This window comes from Psammomys obesus, unplaced genomic scaffold (assembly GCF_907164565.1).
Source record: "Psammomys obesus unplaced genomic scaffold, mPsaObe1.curated_primary_1811, whole genome shotgun sequence".
NCBI classification, from domain to species: domain Eukaryota; kingdom Metazoa; phylum Chordata; class Mammalia; order Rodentia; family Muridae; genus Psammomys; species Psammomys obesus.
In genome coordinates this window covers 26,993,876-27,009,724 of record NW_026590062.1, presented here as the reverse complement: position 1 = coordinate 27,009,724, position 15,849 = coordinate 26,993,876, and the positions used below count along the sequence as shown (strand labels likewise).

General features: G+C 41.9%; 1 protein-coding gene across 5 annotated transcripts in view; it reads right to left on the bottom strand.

Annotated features, from left to right (window-relative positions):
• Window positions 1–15,849, bottom strand: part of Kcnma1 (potassium calcium-activated channel subfamily M alpha 1) — a 680,238-nt gene that overhangs the window by 140,805 nt on the left and 523,584 nt on the right. For all 5 annotated transcript variants that reach the window (XM_055605732.1, XM_055605733.1, XM_055605734.1 and 2 more), the window contains exons 15-16: window positions 15,446–15,555; window positions 3,459–3,527 (exon numbers count right to left, since the gene is read on the bottom strand). In XM_055605732.1, the coding sequence (XP_055461707.1) occupies window positions 3,459–3,527; window positions 15,446–15,555 (179 nt within the window). The remainder of the gene's footprint in view (window positions 1–3,458; window positions 3,528–15,445; window positions 15,556–15,849) is intronic.

Here is a 15,849-nt window from a genome sequence, read left to right as displayed (position 1 = left end):
ACACACAAGTATAAACACAAACACATGACAGTGATTATAACCATAGAGAAAAACATGTTGGCATTGTAGTAGTCTTTTTTCAACAGTGCTGTCTTAAGAGAATGCTTTACTGAAAAAAAAAATGCTGAAAAATGTAACAACAACAAAACAATCACCCCCAAACCCAAATCCTGAAAATGCCATTGATGATAATTCAGTCATGCTCCATGCAACACAGAACAGCGGCAAAACAGGATGAAGTCGCATGGTAAAAGCTTAGATACTTTCTATTAACAATTATGTCCAAACACACAAGGAGAAAAGCCATAAATTTGTTCCAATAAACAATGCTTAGAGTAGAACATGAATGTGATACCTAGGCAGTTCAGTATCGCACTGCTCAAAAAAAAAAATTAGATAATCAAAAAGTCAGCCCAGACAAGTGCAAGAAAAGGAAGAGGTACAACGGCTTAGCCTCTGTTTTGTGGGTAAAGGACAGAAACTCTGATCTACAAAGTGAAAACTCAACAGAGGGAGGAGGAGGTCACAGGGAATGTGGATATGAGATGAAGACCAAGGGGCACCCGCATCTGATGGACACTAGGACAACATCGGGACGATACAGATAACAGACACAGAGGGCTGGAGAGAAGCGTCCTCCTTTTCAACATTAATCCGATTTGTTCCCATCATTGTAATCAAAGACAGGATTATGCCTTTCCATCTATGTATTTATTTATTTGTTCATTCATTCTTTTTTATTTTAGTTTTTCTGCAAAGAAGTTAGTGCATCAACCAAAATAATCAACAAATCAAACAAGGACAGCAGCAAGCTACTTTTAGGTATTCTAGTTGGAGATGGGTGACATATATATATGTATACATATATGGATATATATGTATATGTATAGATATAGATATACTATATATATACTAGACAAGGGAATGAGATTATATATCTACATATATAATCCCTCTCTTCTTGAGTTCTTGGCAAATGGTTAGTCCTGTGGTTAGGAGTGAAGACAGAGGGTGGAGGTTGGAAGGAAAGTTAACGAAGAATGCATACCGCTTTCGGCTTCTGCAAAAACGACAAGAAAAGAATTTCAAATCAAACAATTTGATAATAAACTGACTGACACCAGGAGGAAGGAAGGAATAAAACCTTTGTTTCAAATCATTTGGAGGATTCGAGTGAAAACAAGGTTTATCAGCAAAGCATGGAAACAGTATCATGGGTAGAACCAACAACAGAGAACGTCCTTTAACACAGGTCAGAGGTAGGAAGGTGGAAAGAAAAGTGGCTCCTCTCCATTTTTATACCTGGTCCATTACAAAATTTGAGAGGAACAGGATTATGTTTCTCACAAGGATTAAAAAAAAAAAAAAAAGGATGGTTTTGGATTTAAGATGTTTTGTTGGCTGAGTCCTGTGTTTTCTTGGTATGATCCACATTCCCTGAAGCACGCCTTTTTCCACAAGCACTCACGTGCTTCCACACTGAGGAGACCAAGCCACATTGAGGATTAATGCTGGCAACTGCACACAGAAAGCCAATACAAAGCCAAACAAATTTTCCCTCTCTCTCTCTCTCTCTCTCTCTCTCTCTCTCTCTCTCTCTCCCTCTTTCTCTTTCTCTTTCCCTTTTCTGAGACACTGGGGGAAAAACAAAATCCACAGCTTATATTTCTAGACATGGCTTTGTTGAAAACAGCTCAGGTTTATAAATCAGTGAGGTGAGAGGGCCTATCAGAGGGAAGATGTTGCCTTCCTGGAACCTGGAATCTGTTTTCTTAGAATGCTGCCTGATTGGAGAGGAGCCCTCTCTTTCCCTGCAACCAGAGGGAGCTTGCTGGCTGGCTGGCTGGCTGGCTGGCTGGCTGGTGCTCGTGGCTTGGTGTAGACCTCTCCTCCATAAATAATTCCAAAAGGTTCAGAAAGCACTCATTGACATCAGCACCACCTACATGGTGGCACGGACTTTTTATTCATTTATGTTTTGAGAGAGATGGACAAAAGTAATAAAGAGAGAACACCCAGATCCACAAAGGTGTACTGACTTGGCATCACAAACATTACCATTTATAATGCCCCCTCAAAAAAAATCAAGGACTCCACAAACATGGGTCCAGGTGAGGTTTGGTATAAAGAAAAGCAAAGAGTAACCTCAGGAAATTCCACTTTAATTTATGAAAAGCAAATGTTGACAGAACCTCTCTTGAGTTCAAATAATACTCCAATATTAATTCCTTTGCCAACATGAAAAAGAACAATGTATCCTTTCATACATATTTTTTAAATTGCTACCACCATGTTCTACACATGGCCACCAAATCTACCATTTTATCATCCTCTGCCTGGTTGATTTGGATTTTCCAATTAAGGAAGCATTTGATCAGATTGACTATGGACAATCTGATCTTACAGTTAAGAGACAACACAGCATCCACTTGCCTATGATCCAGCATTTGTTTTGTTTGTGTCACAGACACAGACTTGGAAATGTGCAGTGTGTGTGTGTGTGTGTGTGTGTGTGTGTGTGTGGTCATTCATCAGGACCATGAAAACTCCTTAAATGATGCTAGCAGAACCTGGCAAGTGTTGCCCTGCATTCTGCTCAGTTAATGAAAGTGGGTGTTGGGATAGGCTGCCCTCTGCCCTTGTGAACATGCAGGGGCAAAGTCGTTACTAGAGCAGAGACAGCACTTGAATACATCATTTCAGAGAACAAAAGCCAGGCTATCTTTCAACCAGCTCTCTTTCTTTCAAAATTATGACTAAGAGTCAAGGATCAAAGACCACCTATGTTATCAATAATGCATGTAGGATCCCCTCAACCAGATCCCCTGCTCCTACAATGCTCCCATCAACCAGCAGTAAGGTCATGTATTGACTAGGGTGTTATCTATTTCAACCAGACCCTGTCCCTCATCGGTCTGATTTGCACATCATTAAGGGAAAAATAAATAAATAACGAGAGCTCCTGCCTCAGAGCTCTTCTCTCCTGGCTAATTTACATGAAGCTGATATTCTGCCACCTGGATATCGGCTGCAGTGGGAGAAACACATATGGTACACAATAGACTGCTTGCAATTCAGCTATTGAGAGAGCTGGCACCTTCCCTCACGGCTCTGCTGCAGGCTGCTGTAAAGAAGGCCAGGAGCCACCTGCTTTTTGCTTACAGCAGTAAAAGGAGCTTCAAGAGGAGGTCCGATCCTGCCTTCTTGTGGAGAAGGCATAGCATAGTGGGTGGAGCTACTGAGAAGGGCTCCCTCCTCTCCCTTCAGGGAAATTGTTTCTAAATGCCCAGTGGGGCATGGGATGACAGGCTGGTCTGGGATAGAAGCTTCAGTGTCTTGAAATGCATTGCAGGGTCAGTGGGGTGCTGCATTGAGTTCCAAGCAAATAAATCATACGTAAGAAAGAAGTGGATGAACCTTCCCAGAATACACACTTCCAACACAAATTATCAACTTACCGGCTCTCCCGATTGGCAGACTTGTACTCAATGGCTATCATCAGGAGCTTAAGCTTCACAAAACAGAGCCTGCAATGAGATAGAGAGGCCTCTCAGTAAGTGCTTGCGGACAGCAGAGTCTCATAACAAACACCTTATGAACTTACAGTCTCCTGACATGGTCATTATCCAGGGGATCTTCAGTCTACCACCAGGTGCCAAAGGCAGGGTCAGTAAAGTGATGCCTCCCCATCTTCCCTATTAAACCTTATTTCCCACAAGTGATAAGGTACTGGATGTTCAAAGTGCAAATTGGGCTCTGGTCTGGATGTCTAGACACAGACCCCAAGCAGAGATTTGTGCCTGGGGATTTGCACCAGCCAGATTCATTAGTTACTCAGTCGGGTAGTAAAATGTTAACTACAGGGGGAGGCAGAGACTTGGAGCAGGGCAACCTGTTATTTGGACTCCATTTCGGTCTTTTGTACAAATGGCTTATATTGTTGTTCAGAGCAGACCCCTGTGTGCTTGGAATGATGGTAATAATACTTAGCCTCCATCTAAGTGCCCAGCACATGACTCCAGCTTTGTCACTCCTGGCTCCATCCAAGCTGTCTCACCTCATCTGCCCAGAGCTCTGGGCTGCAGACCAGACTGCTCTCTGCTGGCTTGTTCCCACCTTGCTACTTTAAGTCCTGTACCCCCTCTGTACCCCCAGTGTCTTCTCCTCTTCCTAGCCATCTTCCCAGGTCACATGTAGTCTAATTTCCAACTCTAAGCTATTGTTCTCTTCATAGATTTTATTTCCGAAACCTCTCAAACTCATTGCCTATATACTTATCCTTTAGCTTGCAACTGAGTTTCCACTGGCTGTGACTGCTTCTCATAGTTTTGGGTATCTGAGGATTCTCTATGTCACCACAAAAACATCATCATGATATTTGGAATTTCCCTACAGTGAAATGGAGTGAATGGAGTCACTAACATAGAGGGACTAAAAAAAAAATATTCTACTCACTGTGTCTCAGCTCCAAAAAGCATATATATCTATATCTATCTATCTATCTATCTATCTATCTATCTATCTATCTATCTATCTATCTATCTATATGCTTTTTGCATATGTATATATATATATATATATATATATATGGGGGTATAAAGAGATATCATAACATGTTGGAACATAAAGGCCTTCAAGGTAGTGCTTTTCATGTGCAGTAGAACATTCAAATCAAAGCTTAAATGAAATACATTACAAGGTGGCCTAATTCAGAACGATCTTTGAAAAATGTTTTAAGATGTGAGGGCCACAAAGAATAAGATATAAAGCTGAAAACGCTATAGTACAGTTTAGATTAGGATGTGCACTGACTGTTCAGAGACAAGAGCTCACATGCAGAAGGAATGAACCATCTATGTGATACATCACAGGTTTCTACAATAAACAGCACTGTATATTTCAGGAGATTTTAAAGAATGAAACACTACTCAAGTGACTATGAAAAAATGAGCTCTGGTTATTTAGTCTCAGCACTGTAGAGAGGAAGAAGTATTAGGTCAAAGGGTACGATCTTCCTTGGTGGTCCTACTTCCTTCTAACCATCATCCTAAGCAGAAGACACTATCCTTCTATCAATAGCTCTGTTTGTTTGGTGGTAAAGCTAAGCCCCAGATTATTCACACAGTCCAAGCAGTGGTTAAGAAGAGGCCTCGGCTGACACCTGGAACGAGATACATCTTTTCTGTGTCTTTTTCCATTGGGAAAGAACAATTATAAGTCAATATATCAGTGAATCAATAATGAATTTCTAGCTCATGCTCAATCCTATGTAGAAATAAAACAACTTGTGAGGATAAAGAGTAACTGGAAAATGGGAGTGTCAGTTTAAGAGGAACCCTCTGCGGAGAGAACTGGAGATGAGGAAATGGGAATGAGAAGGCATGGTGAAAGGGATCTCTGGAAGGTAGAAATGGCAAGAGCAAAGCCCTGAGACAGGAGAAGGGTCTAAATGTTTGAGAACCAGACACAGAGCCTTCAAAGCTGGCATTGAAAGAACAAGTCAAAGCAAGCCACGAGTGGGTCAGAAAGCAAGGTGGGTGAAAGGGCATAAGAACTCTGCTTGCCCCTACAAAGCACATTCTGCTTCTTCTAAGTGAATGAGAGGCATGGAGTTGACTTGACTTTGCATGTGGACACATGTGAGTGAAGGGCGCATGTGCACACTGGGGAGGCCAGGGGTCTACTTGAGTAGTGCTCCTCAGACATTATTTTATGAGACAGGGTCTCTCACTGACAGATGGAGATCACTGATTCTGCCCATCTGTCTGGCTGGTGAGCTTCATGGATCTTTCCCTCTCGGCCTGCCCAGCACTAGGATTACAAATGCACATACCCAAACCTGGCTTTTTACACAGATGCTGGTGACCGGGCTCAGATCTTCATGTTTGCACACTGTGCATTTTACCACCTAAAGCATCTCCTCATCTCCTGTAGTTAGTTTTAAATGAAAAAGCGACTTAAGATATGGTAGCCATAGAGATGTGCTTTTTTTCTTGCATGGGAGGTTCTAGCTCCTTAGTATTGTCTCCAGCGGATAGTCATATTTCAGAGGAACACTTCCATGCAGTGCATCTGGGCTCTGCCTGTGATGTGCAGGCTTTGTGCTTCCTGCCAGTGGCCTAATAACCTGGACTTTGGGGTGGTTATACAGATCAGTTTTGAAACATCCGTGCGAGTAGCGCCAACTATAGCAGGGAAATGCTCTTAGTTTATACTCCATAGCACTCTACCAACTCATCATGCAGCTCTTCTTTCTGGGGTTTAAATTGTTTGAAAAAATTGTATAACTTATGTATTGTTTGTTGAAGCAAATTACCGGGTTAAGCACACACTATTGAATGTAAACAGTAGTCAAAAAATAAAAATCAGTAAGAGAGCTGAACTCAGCAGGGATCATGCAAAATTAATTTGTTCATGTCCTATGGAAAATTGTCATTCTCACTTAGGACTCTAGTAGTTCATGGCATCAAAGATCTTAATTGGATTAATTGGATTGGTGTGGATTTAACCCTACTGGTGGGAAGGAAAGAATGGTTCCTAGTAAGAGTGCAATCAATTGCCTTGGGGCATTTCAGCTAATATCTAATGCAGTAAGTATGAATGTCTTCATTCCTAATCACCGCAGCACAGTGCCATTTACCAGCTGAACATAAGAAGTAAGAATCTTTTTCATACAGGAAAAGTCAATCCAATCCAGGCAATCATACACTGAGTTACAGAGGATCATGAGTTGTCATCTGGGTGCTGAGTTTTGAACCCAGGTCCTCCAGAAGACCAAGCATCTCTCCAGCCCCTCCTCTTCATCTTATATAGAAGGCAAACTTAATTCCAGGGAGAGCAAATCCACATGCTCAAGGTTAAATGGCTTTTGCATTGAAAAAAAAAAAAAAAACAAACCAATAAGTGAAGATGCAGTCTCCATGTGATGTGTGCTGATGCTCTTCATATGAACAGAGAAAGCCACATGCAGCCCAACATGTAGTTGGCCCATGCCGTTTGACACACTATTCTTTCAGAGGCGAGAAAGAGACACTAACATGTAATTTTATATAAAAATAAAACTGCTTCTTCAGCTTTTCTTTCTTCCCATCAAATACGGTCACACTAAAGCCATCCCTCATGTAGCTAAAAGGGACCCCTCACAAGGTACACTTTTTCCAGTGTCCCATAGCACCCATCTCTTCCTACCACTCAGACTTCCTCCCTCTTCAACTTTATTGAAGTCTGCCTCTTTATATGCCTCTACATTTTAAATATTGCTCAATCGGGTATCCCTTCAATATTAGCAAACTATACTGAAAATAAACCATCAATTACCCTGAAAACAAAAGTATGACTCTCTTGGAGTGTTCAACTAATATTTTCTGTTAGATCCTGCCACGGAGAGCTGGCTTAAGTACATAGCAGGGGTGTGGAGTCTGATGGGAGGTTCGGGGGTAGTGGTGGAGATAAAGCCTACACAAGCAAAATGGGGGAGCTGATATAGCACTCCTGTGAATGCTTGCACCTCCCCTCACACATGTGTTAAACTTCTCTAGCATATAGGGCACATGCTTTGTCTCCCTGGCATTCTGCAGGTGTAAAGAACCAGCTTTTGATGGAGGTCGAATAAGCAAACGGAATGAAGAGACAGGCGATGCGCAGGAATGGCTAGAACAGAGGAAAAGAAGCAGAGTAGAGATCAGAGCACAGGGGTGCGGTGCAGAATCCTAAAAATCTCATCTTGCTTGTTAGATGCCAACAGACTGGGAAAGGTGCAAATGGAAAGAACAATAGATACTAATCATGATAAGCTCTGGGAACGTAATGTTTGCCTTCCAACCACTGGGCCAAGGTGTGAATCTAATTTGAAAATACAGAGAGCTGTTTATTCTTGACCTCTTCTAGAGCTTGTGTTACAAGAGGGCACACACCTCAGAATATGTGGGAAAATGATCCAGAGTTGATGTCCTTTGGGTGAACACTAACTCACACCGTTTTCTTTTGGTAAAGCAAAATGGGGCATAGGCTACCTAACATGATCTTCATTGCTCTGGCTTCACTCTTCAGACCGTGGCATTTTCATGTATATAGAACTGATGTAGAATCAAGAAGCACAGTCATGGTTAAGGAAAGAACAACAACAACAAAAAAGCCAGAAAGCCTCACAGTGTAATAAATAAGACAAACCTAGCCATAAGTTAGTGAGAGTTTAATTCTTTGTTTCTAAATAGAAATTTTCCAATACGTCCAGTGTTAGAAGTTGTCACTGGTTGCAAAAATTACAGGGGAATAAAAATCACTTTTTTTGCCTCCAAGAGGGGGAAAAATGCCACATGTCACAAAAAGGTCTTAAACCAGAAATCTGCAATAAAACTGTTGTAATAACAAGTTAGATTGCTTTCCTGATAATTATTAAGTAGAGGTCTACCAAATTTGACAATGCCATTATACAAAGCCCTCTTTCTTTTATTGCCAGCATCATCTGTTAACTATAGTATATTCAGCCCAGATGTTCCTGAACAAAGGCTCTTAAGAATTAGAGTCCAGCTGTCTCTAACTACCCAGAGAGAAATATATTGTCCCTGCCATCAAATCAGTCCCCTTGACTAGAAAGATTACTTGCTGGTGTGAATTAAGCATGGAAAGCTGTCATAGAGTTTGCACCTTCCAGTGGGCTTACAAAGTGGATATAAAGATGGGGCTGAGAGCAAAGGACTCTACCATCAGGAAAGTGGCAGACAACAGAAACAACAGCTTCTAAACTGTCTAAACCCATCAAGCCTTCTAAGTCCAGCTCTCCCTAAAAGCACCGTAATCACAGTGGAGGTGATGCAAACACTGTGTACTGGCAAACAAGGGCTTTGGGAATGTGAGGCTAGAGTGAAAAATAACCATATTCAACTTGAATTGGAAAGGGTAGTTTCTAGAGATGAGAATATCCACTTACAATATATGTTCTAAACAGCAAGACTTGTAACACTAAGCACCAGGAAAGTAGAGGCGGTTTGGCCTGTTAGTGGACATGATATCATTATCCATTTCTTTGTAGCTTCAATAATGGTGGATGCGAAGGTTACACCTATTCTCTAAAACAGGTATATCCATACATGTCCACAACATAGAAACGCACACACACAGTATCTTTCTTCCCTAGAAGACATTTAAATTCAAAATAATTTAATTCTTTGATTTGGGAAGTTAGCATTTTCCTAAAGTGCTAACGAATGCCCTGTAGGGGAAGTTTTACTGACCTTCTTCCCCTGAAACATACACCATAGGCTGTAGCTTACTCTGCACCCTCAGCTACCTGGTGAGATCCTAGCAGCTACCCCAGTTCCAACTAAATTCTTTGCCTGATGCCTTGTTTGAGAAGTCCGGACCTGCTTCAGCCTCTACAGCTGTGTAGGAGGATTTTAGCAGGGTTTGTTGCTGGTGGTTTATCTGATAGTACAGGAAGAACTGCCTGCCACTCTCTCAGTTCCTGTAGTGGACATAGTTAGCAAAATTACACTCACTTCTGTGGTCATGTATGTTCAGTCCTATTTACAGAACTCCCAGCATAAGCGACTAGATAGCACCATATCTGACAGGAAATATACATATAATAAATATATATAAATATATATTTACATATATTTATATATATATACTTATATATATATACTTATATATATAAATATATATTAAAATGAGCCTTAAGTTTTTATATAAGTTCTGTTGGCACATGCCTTTCTGAAGTCAGGTTACAGGAGTTTACGATGGCCCTGTCTGCCCCTTTTGAGACGGGAAGGTCTTTTTTAAATAGTCAATAGAATTTTGTAACCCAAGTGGGCACTGGCCAAGAGGTCCTTCTTTGTCTGAGCTATACCAGTTTTAACTTTCCTTGTGTGTAGTTCTTTTGAAAGATTTTTCCATGCAAGATGACACAGGCAAAGAGTCCAATTTTCTGAATTCCAGGCACATGGAAGGCGGGTGGATAAGCGAGGAAATAGAAAATCCCTTCCCAGAGTCTTCTTCCCTGCTGGAGCCAGTACAGGAGCATTCACGCTTTGCAGTCGGGCTTGGGGGCTGAGCTGCCCTTCAGCACAGCCTACTAAATTCCCCCAAGTTACCCAAGCACTAAATGCTCAGCATCAAAGCTGAATCTTAACTGCTCCATCAGCTGCACAGAGACAGAGAGACATGTCGTATTTTAAAAACACTTCTTGTCCTAATCCCCTCTGAGCTGTAAAATCTCATACAATTAAGCTTTTATATTTTGCAAGTGATGAATGACTGACTAATAGGCTCGCTGTGAGACCTGGGACCTGGAACTCTCTGTTCTTGCCAACCTGATTGCTGAACCTGCTTTCTTCCAGGTCATCTGCCTACCTTCTTCCCCTGCCCCCACCTACCTGGGCATCCTCACCTTTGCTAGCTCCCACAATGGAACTACCATCACTATTGCCCCACAAAGCACCAAATGTCAAACTGCAGCTGATTTGCCTCTTTTTTCCCCATCTACAAGGTTCTGATTAGAAAACCTCAAAGGAGCATGTGTGTTGAGAAAACTCCCTATGGTACTGTGCATTTCAGCTTCTCTATTCCCTTGGAGATGTTCCCCTTTCCCATCAACAGAACCCAAGTTTCTTACAGGATCAGTGTGCATCAAAAGGCATCTCCTCCAGGAATCCATCCTTGGTGTACAGCAAGCCTCTCCAAGAGCCCTTACACTGACACTCTAGCTGCATGAATTCCCCATGCTCCCTGAGGATGGGCATGAGCTCCCTCAGCCCCACTTTCAAACTCTAAAGTTACCACTGAAGGGTAAACAAATTCTTTACTTGGCATTCAAAAGAACTGTCATCAACTTCCCATGCTTAACAGTTAATCAAATCTAAGGCAACAAAACTGACACAATGGTAAAACTATTCCAATTCATTGACTTTTTGCCCTATTGACTTGCAACTAATAACTACAGAATTTACTAAACAGTAAAAGTGAAAGAAACTGAAACTGCCACAGTGTCTATTCCCCCATTCCTCCCTCCCTCCCTTCCTTCCTTCATGTTAATATTTGATGGGAACAGGGTAGAGGGAAAGCAGAGGCAAGAGATAGGAAAGATACTGAGTGATGAGGAACCTCATCGTGTGCACCACGTCTAAGGACAGACGCCTGGTGTTATCACAGAAGTACACAGATACGAAGACTCTGAACTTCAGATCCCAAAACTGTGGCTAAGAAGGAAGTTGATGCAAAAGCTCTGATATTTTTAAAAAATGTATGTGTATGTGCACATATGTGGATACGGGTGTAGGTACCTACCGAGGAAGAAGAGGGCATTAGACTCCCTGGAGCTAGACATTTTTGAGGTGGTTGTAAGCTGCTTGAGTGGATGCTAAGAACTGAACTCAGGTCTTTGGAAAGAGTAGACACCAGATATCAGTCCTTAGACTTGGTGCACACTATGAGGCTCCTCATTCCTCAGCCTCACTGCTGAGTCACTTCTCCAGCTCCCAGAGGCCCAAATCTTAACATAAGCTTGCAAGATGTGAGCCCACCTGCAAGTCTATGGTTTGCTTCTATGATGGGGCTCAAAGCAGGATACAGAAGCTACTAGAGTGTAGGGTGGTGTGCTGGAAGGATAGGGCAGTTTCACGTGCTCAGATTTCAGATAAGGATCACCTCACTTGTTCATTTAAAAAATAATAATGCACATTTTAAAGCCTTACTCCAGATTTTAACATCTGGAGATGAAGCATGGATAGCATTTTATAAGTTCTCAGAAAAGCATTAATGAGCCAGTCTTCAACTGTCACCTACTCCAAGCTGTTCTCAGTTGCACAAGACCAGAGGAGCATTAGAACCATGGTTCTGTCCTTTGTTTTCTAAGTGGTTTTGGAAAGGTACCACCAGGTCATCTGAGTCTCAAAATTTCAAGCTAAGGGGACTCTTTAGTACAGAATGCGACGTTTATACTATTCTAATACCCCTTGCTTTGTCAATATAAATATTACTCATTTTGGGAGTTATCTGGGAGACAACACAGATGGAAGGTTGGGAATTATTGTAAATTTTGTCTTAATTAGCATCTGGTTTCAGAACAATGCCCCACCTTTTGGTGACACATAGGGTGGAATCACAGAGTTGCCCCCATGGCTGGAATCTCATTTTGCACACAGGAGACTCCTCAGCCTGAAGTATTGAAGAACTTGCTTTTGGGCGCCTCTGTCTCTCTGGCAGCACCCCAACCCTTTCTGTTTTCTTCAGAGATGACCTTTAGTTTCACCTGTGCACCTGCCACCTTCTCTTTTCACAGGTCTACCCTGCCTAACTTCTGAGAAAACTCCAAGTTCTCACCGGCTGAGTGGCCTATGAGAAGAGCAAATTTATTTCTTTCCATGCTTTGCAACATCATCAGTTGCATATTGTTTTAGTGTGGTACATAATTACGGAAACCACTCTGAAAATCTGTATATTTTATCTGTGCTTTATTATACCCAGAATATTCTCTGATTATTTTCCATTTCCACAAACCAGCTTAAAATATATTTGGGTGTCCTTTATGTCATCTTGAAATTGAATAGCCAATTCCTACAGTAATGAAAACACTTAGGCAGCAGCCTGGTGACATACAACAGTACACTCTAATTACGGCTGCGCTTTAATTAACCTGAATTGAAGAGTGTTATCATTAAACTGCTGGTAACTTTGAGTTATGGCTTTTCTTTAATTTAAAGTAGAAAACACAGATAATTAAGCCTCAAGATAATCAAATGCTTGAAGAGAGCTTCAATGTTTTGGGTTGTTCCTAAATCTCATTAAATGTCCTTTCTTTATTGATTAGTCCCACCTCTGCCGAATTGCTGCATTAAAGGAATAATAGCACCAGGCTGAACACATTCTCACTCACATCAGAAGTTGCATTTTTTTTTCCATTCAGAAGCTTTACTGAACAAATAGTAAATTCTCTGACAACAAGGTAGGTCTAAGAGATCTTTACCCTCATTAGAACATGCTCTAAAGACAAAAATCAATCAAGGGAAATAATTCATATTTTACTAGTGCTGTGCCTGACAAGAGCACTTCCAAGGAAGCTGTTTCGGCATTCCTGGCTGCCCCACCCTCCTCTTCCTCTTTTAAAGACCGTGGTCGAGAACTGCTTCTCTAGACGCTGGAACTGGTATACATAGCCACGGCATGCCAGGCTCTTTCACGTGGTTGGAAAGGCAGTGGGCTGACCTGGGCTGTTGTCACTCCATCCTGCTTTAGGAGACAGCATACACAGCAACTTCATAAACAAGCGGGAGCCAGTTAGTGTTTGGCAGAAATATGGATGCTGTGTGGCCAACTTTGATTTTAAAGAGAGTATAGAGATCCAGGTTTTGTTTTCTTTATTTTGTTTTGTTGATTTTATGAAATACCGTGGTGCAGAGATACTGGGAACTTGAACAAATTAAACAATGCCAACCCATGGGTCCAGTGCATCCTCTGAGTACTCCAGCTAGAGCTTTTAGGGGGAGAATTCCTTGACCTTAGTATTAAAAATGTGACCCTTTTTCCAGAGGCAAAGGAAGAGGGGGGTTAGATATGCTGGAAGTGACAGAGAGCTTCCCTGAGCATGCTCCTGCCAGGCACAACACTAGTTAAACCAGAAAAATTAACAGCCAAGGAAGAGAGCTTTGAAACTTCCCAGCTAGCATCCCTAACATCATAGGGCCTTTCCGGGTGCTGCCAACACAGACTGGATGCTCAGATCACCCCTGTATTGACCACAGAGGACTTCCAAGGGCCTTCTTAAAGAGTCAGCTGCTTCTGCTCTCATTGGCAGTTTTGACTTCTCTAGACTTCCTATGGAAGCAGGCTCAGCTACAAAAGAGAATCATCTCCCAGCATCTCTAAATGGTTAACTTTGTCCAGCACAGAAAGAGAAACCACTCTAAGGGAAAGGTGCTTACGGGAGTTACAACAGGGCTTCCATTTCCAGAAAAGAACTCCGTCTGAATCAATTACCTATTCACTTTTCCAGTCCATTTAGCATTTAAACTATCACTTAGAGACAGTGTGAGAAATTTCTGTAAACAACCAAACCATTTTGGAGTGCTTGGGGGGTTTGGGCCCAGAGACTGGCAGAGAATACCTGCTGTGTTCCCTGACAGGAATCTCCATTCCTCCCTTCTGCATATAGAATAGAATAGGAGTCCCAAGGCCCCTGGCTTTCTTTTACTATGAAGGGTTCTCAGGTTTGATTTAGACTTCCTGGTCTAGAATACCAGTTGGAACATTTGGCTGGCAAGCAGAAAGCACAAAGATGGAGTCTTGTCCCTCAGCTCAGACCCACCTGTTTGTTAGCAGTTTTTATCAGTGAGAACATAGATTCGCTTCTGCTAGGGATTCAGATAGTAGTGGGTCAGGCTTAGAGGTCCACCACTTTTAGAGTTTGTATTCTCATAGGGAATATGCCCCTTGTTTGATTGTACTTCAATTCATAGATGATAAGTGGTGAATCTGGGGCTATCGTCATGCCTCAAGGTACACTCTAGAATTCCCAAGACCAGGGCAACAGTTCTTCCAGGGGACTTAGGGTAAGACCTGTTGCAAGTGCTCTGGGAACTAGTTCAGGTTCTTACTATTTGAGTATGGTAGCTGTTTCAGTGCCCAAAAAGACCTTTTGTAAAAAAAAAAAATTTAATTTTAATTTTATTAATTACAGCTTATTCACTTTGTATCCCAGCTGTAGCCTCCTCCCCCATCCTCTCCCAATCCCACCCTCCCTCCCTATTCTTCTCCTATGCCCCTCCTCCAGTCCAGTGATAGGGGAGGTCCTCCTCCCCTTCCATCTGACCCAAAAAAGACCTTTTTAAGGCTTCATTTTGTGCCCTTGGCAACATAGCTCCTCAGTAAGTAGGAAAAGCACTTTTAATGTCTTGGTTAGGAAAAGATTAAAATTCCTTTTATTGTGGAACTGGTAAGATTTGATTTTTCTCTATAAAAAGCAGATAGGGGCTGAGGGTGAGGCCCTCAGTTCAGTCCCTAGCACGATAGATAGAAAGATAGATAGATAGATAGATAGATAGATAGATAGATAGATAGATAGATAGATAGATAGATATAGATAAATGAATAAATAACTGAAATGAAACAAAATAAAACCAGGGCCACATGAGTTCTTGTCACCTTTCAAAGGCTTCTAACTCACAGTAGTGTTACTTAAGATGTGCAAACTGTAAAAATTGTAAGTTTGTATAAATCAGAGATTCAATCTCAAGATTTTAGGACCTAGAGGATAAATTAGAGCCAGCATAAAACTTGAAGGCAGGAACCTTGTCAAGAAATGTTTGCTGTCCACAAACAGGACTGAGCCCACAGGGACCCCTCAATGAGTGTTAAGTGTCCCAACCAGTGTGAGCAGAGGTGGAAGGCTGTCCTACAGTCCCATCACACATCCCTGAGAGGCAAAGGTCATCCGTGAACAGTCACTTACTCACAAACAGTAGGGAAGGACAGACCCACGAAGGCACTGGAGAGATATTCTGTGTACATTTCATTGGAGACTCCTTCCAAGTAGTATTTCTGCCATGTGTCCTCCTCAATCTAAGAGAAAAAGGCACAGGAAGAGAGTTTAAAGTACAGCCACAAAGTGACAGAGGGGAGCTGGAGTTACAGCCTTCGTTAAACAAGTAAGTGTAATAGTGACACAATGACCTTCCTGGTGGAAAACCATCTCAGCAGCTAGGAACAAACCCATAGCAGCACCCACCCGAAGCTTCCAATGACCCCAAAGGTATGGAGTTCAGGTAGATTTCCTTGAAAACACTGCTTTGCTTTAAAAAATATTTAAGTGTGTGTGTGTGTGTGTGTGTGTGTGTGTGTGTGTGTGTGTGTGTG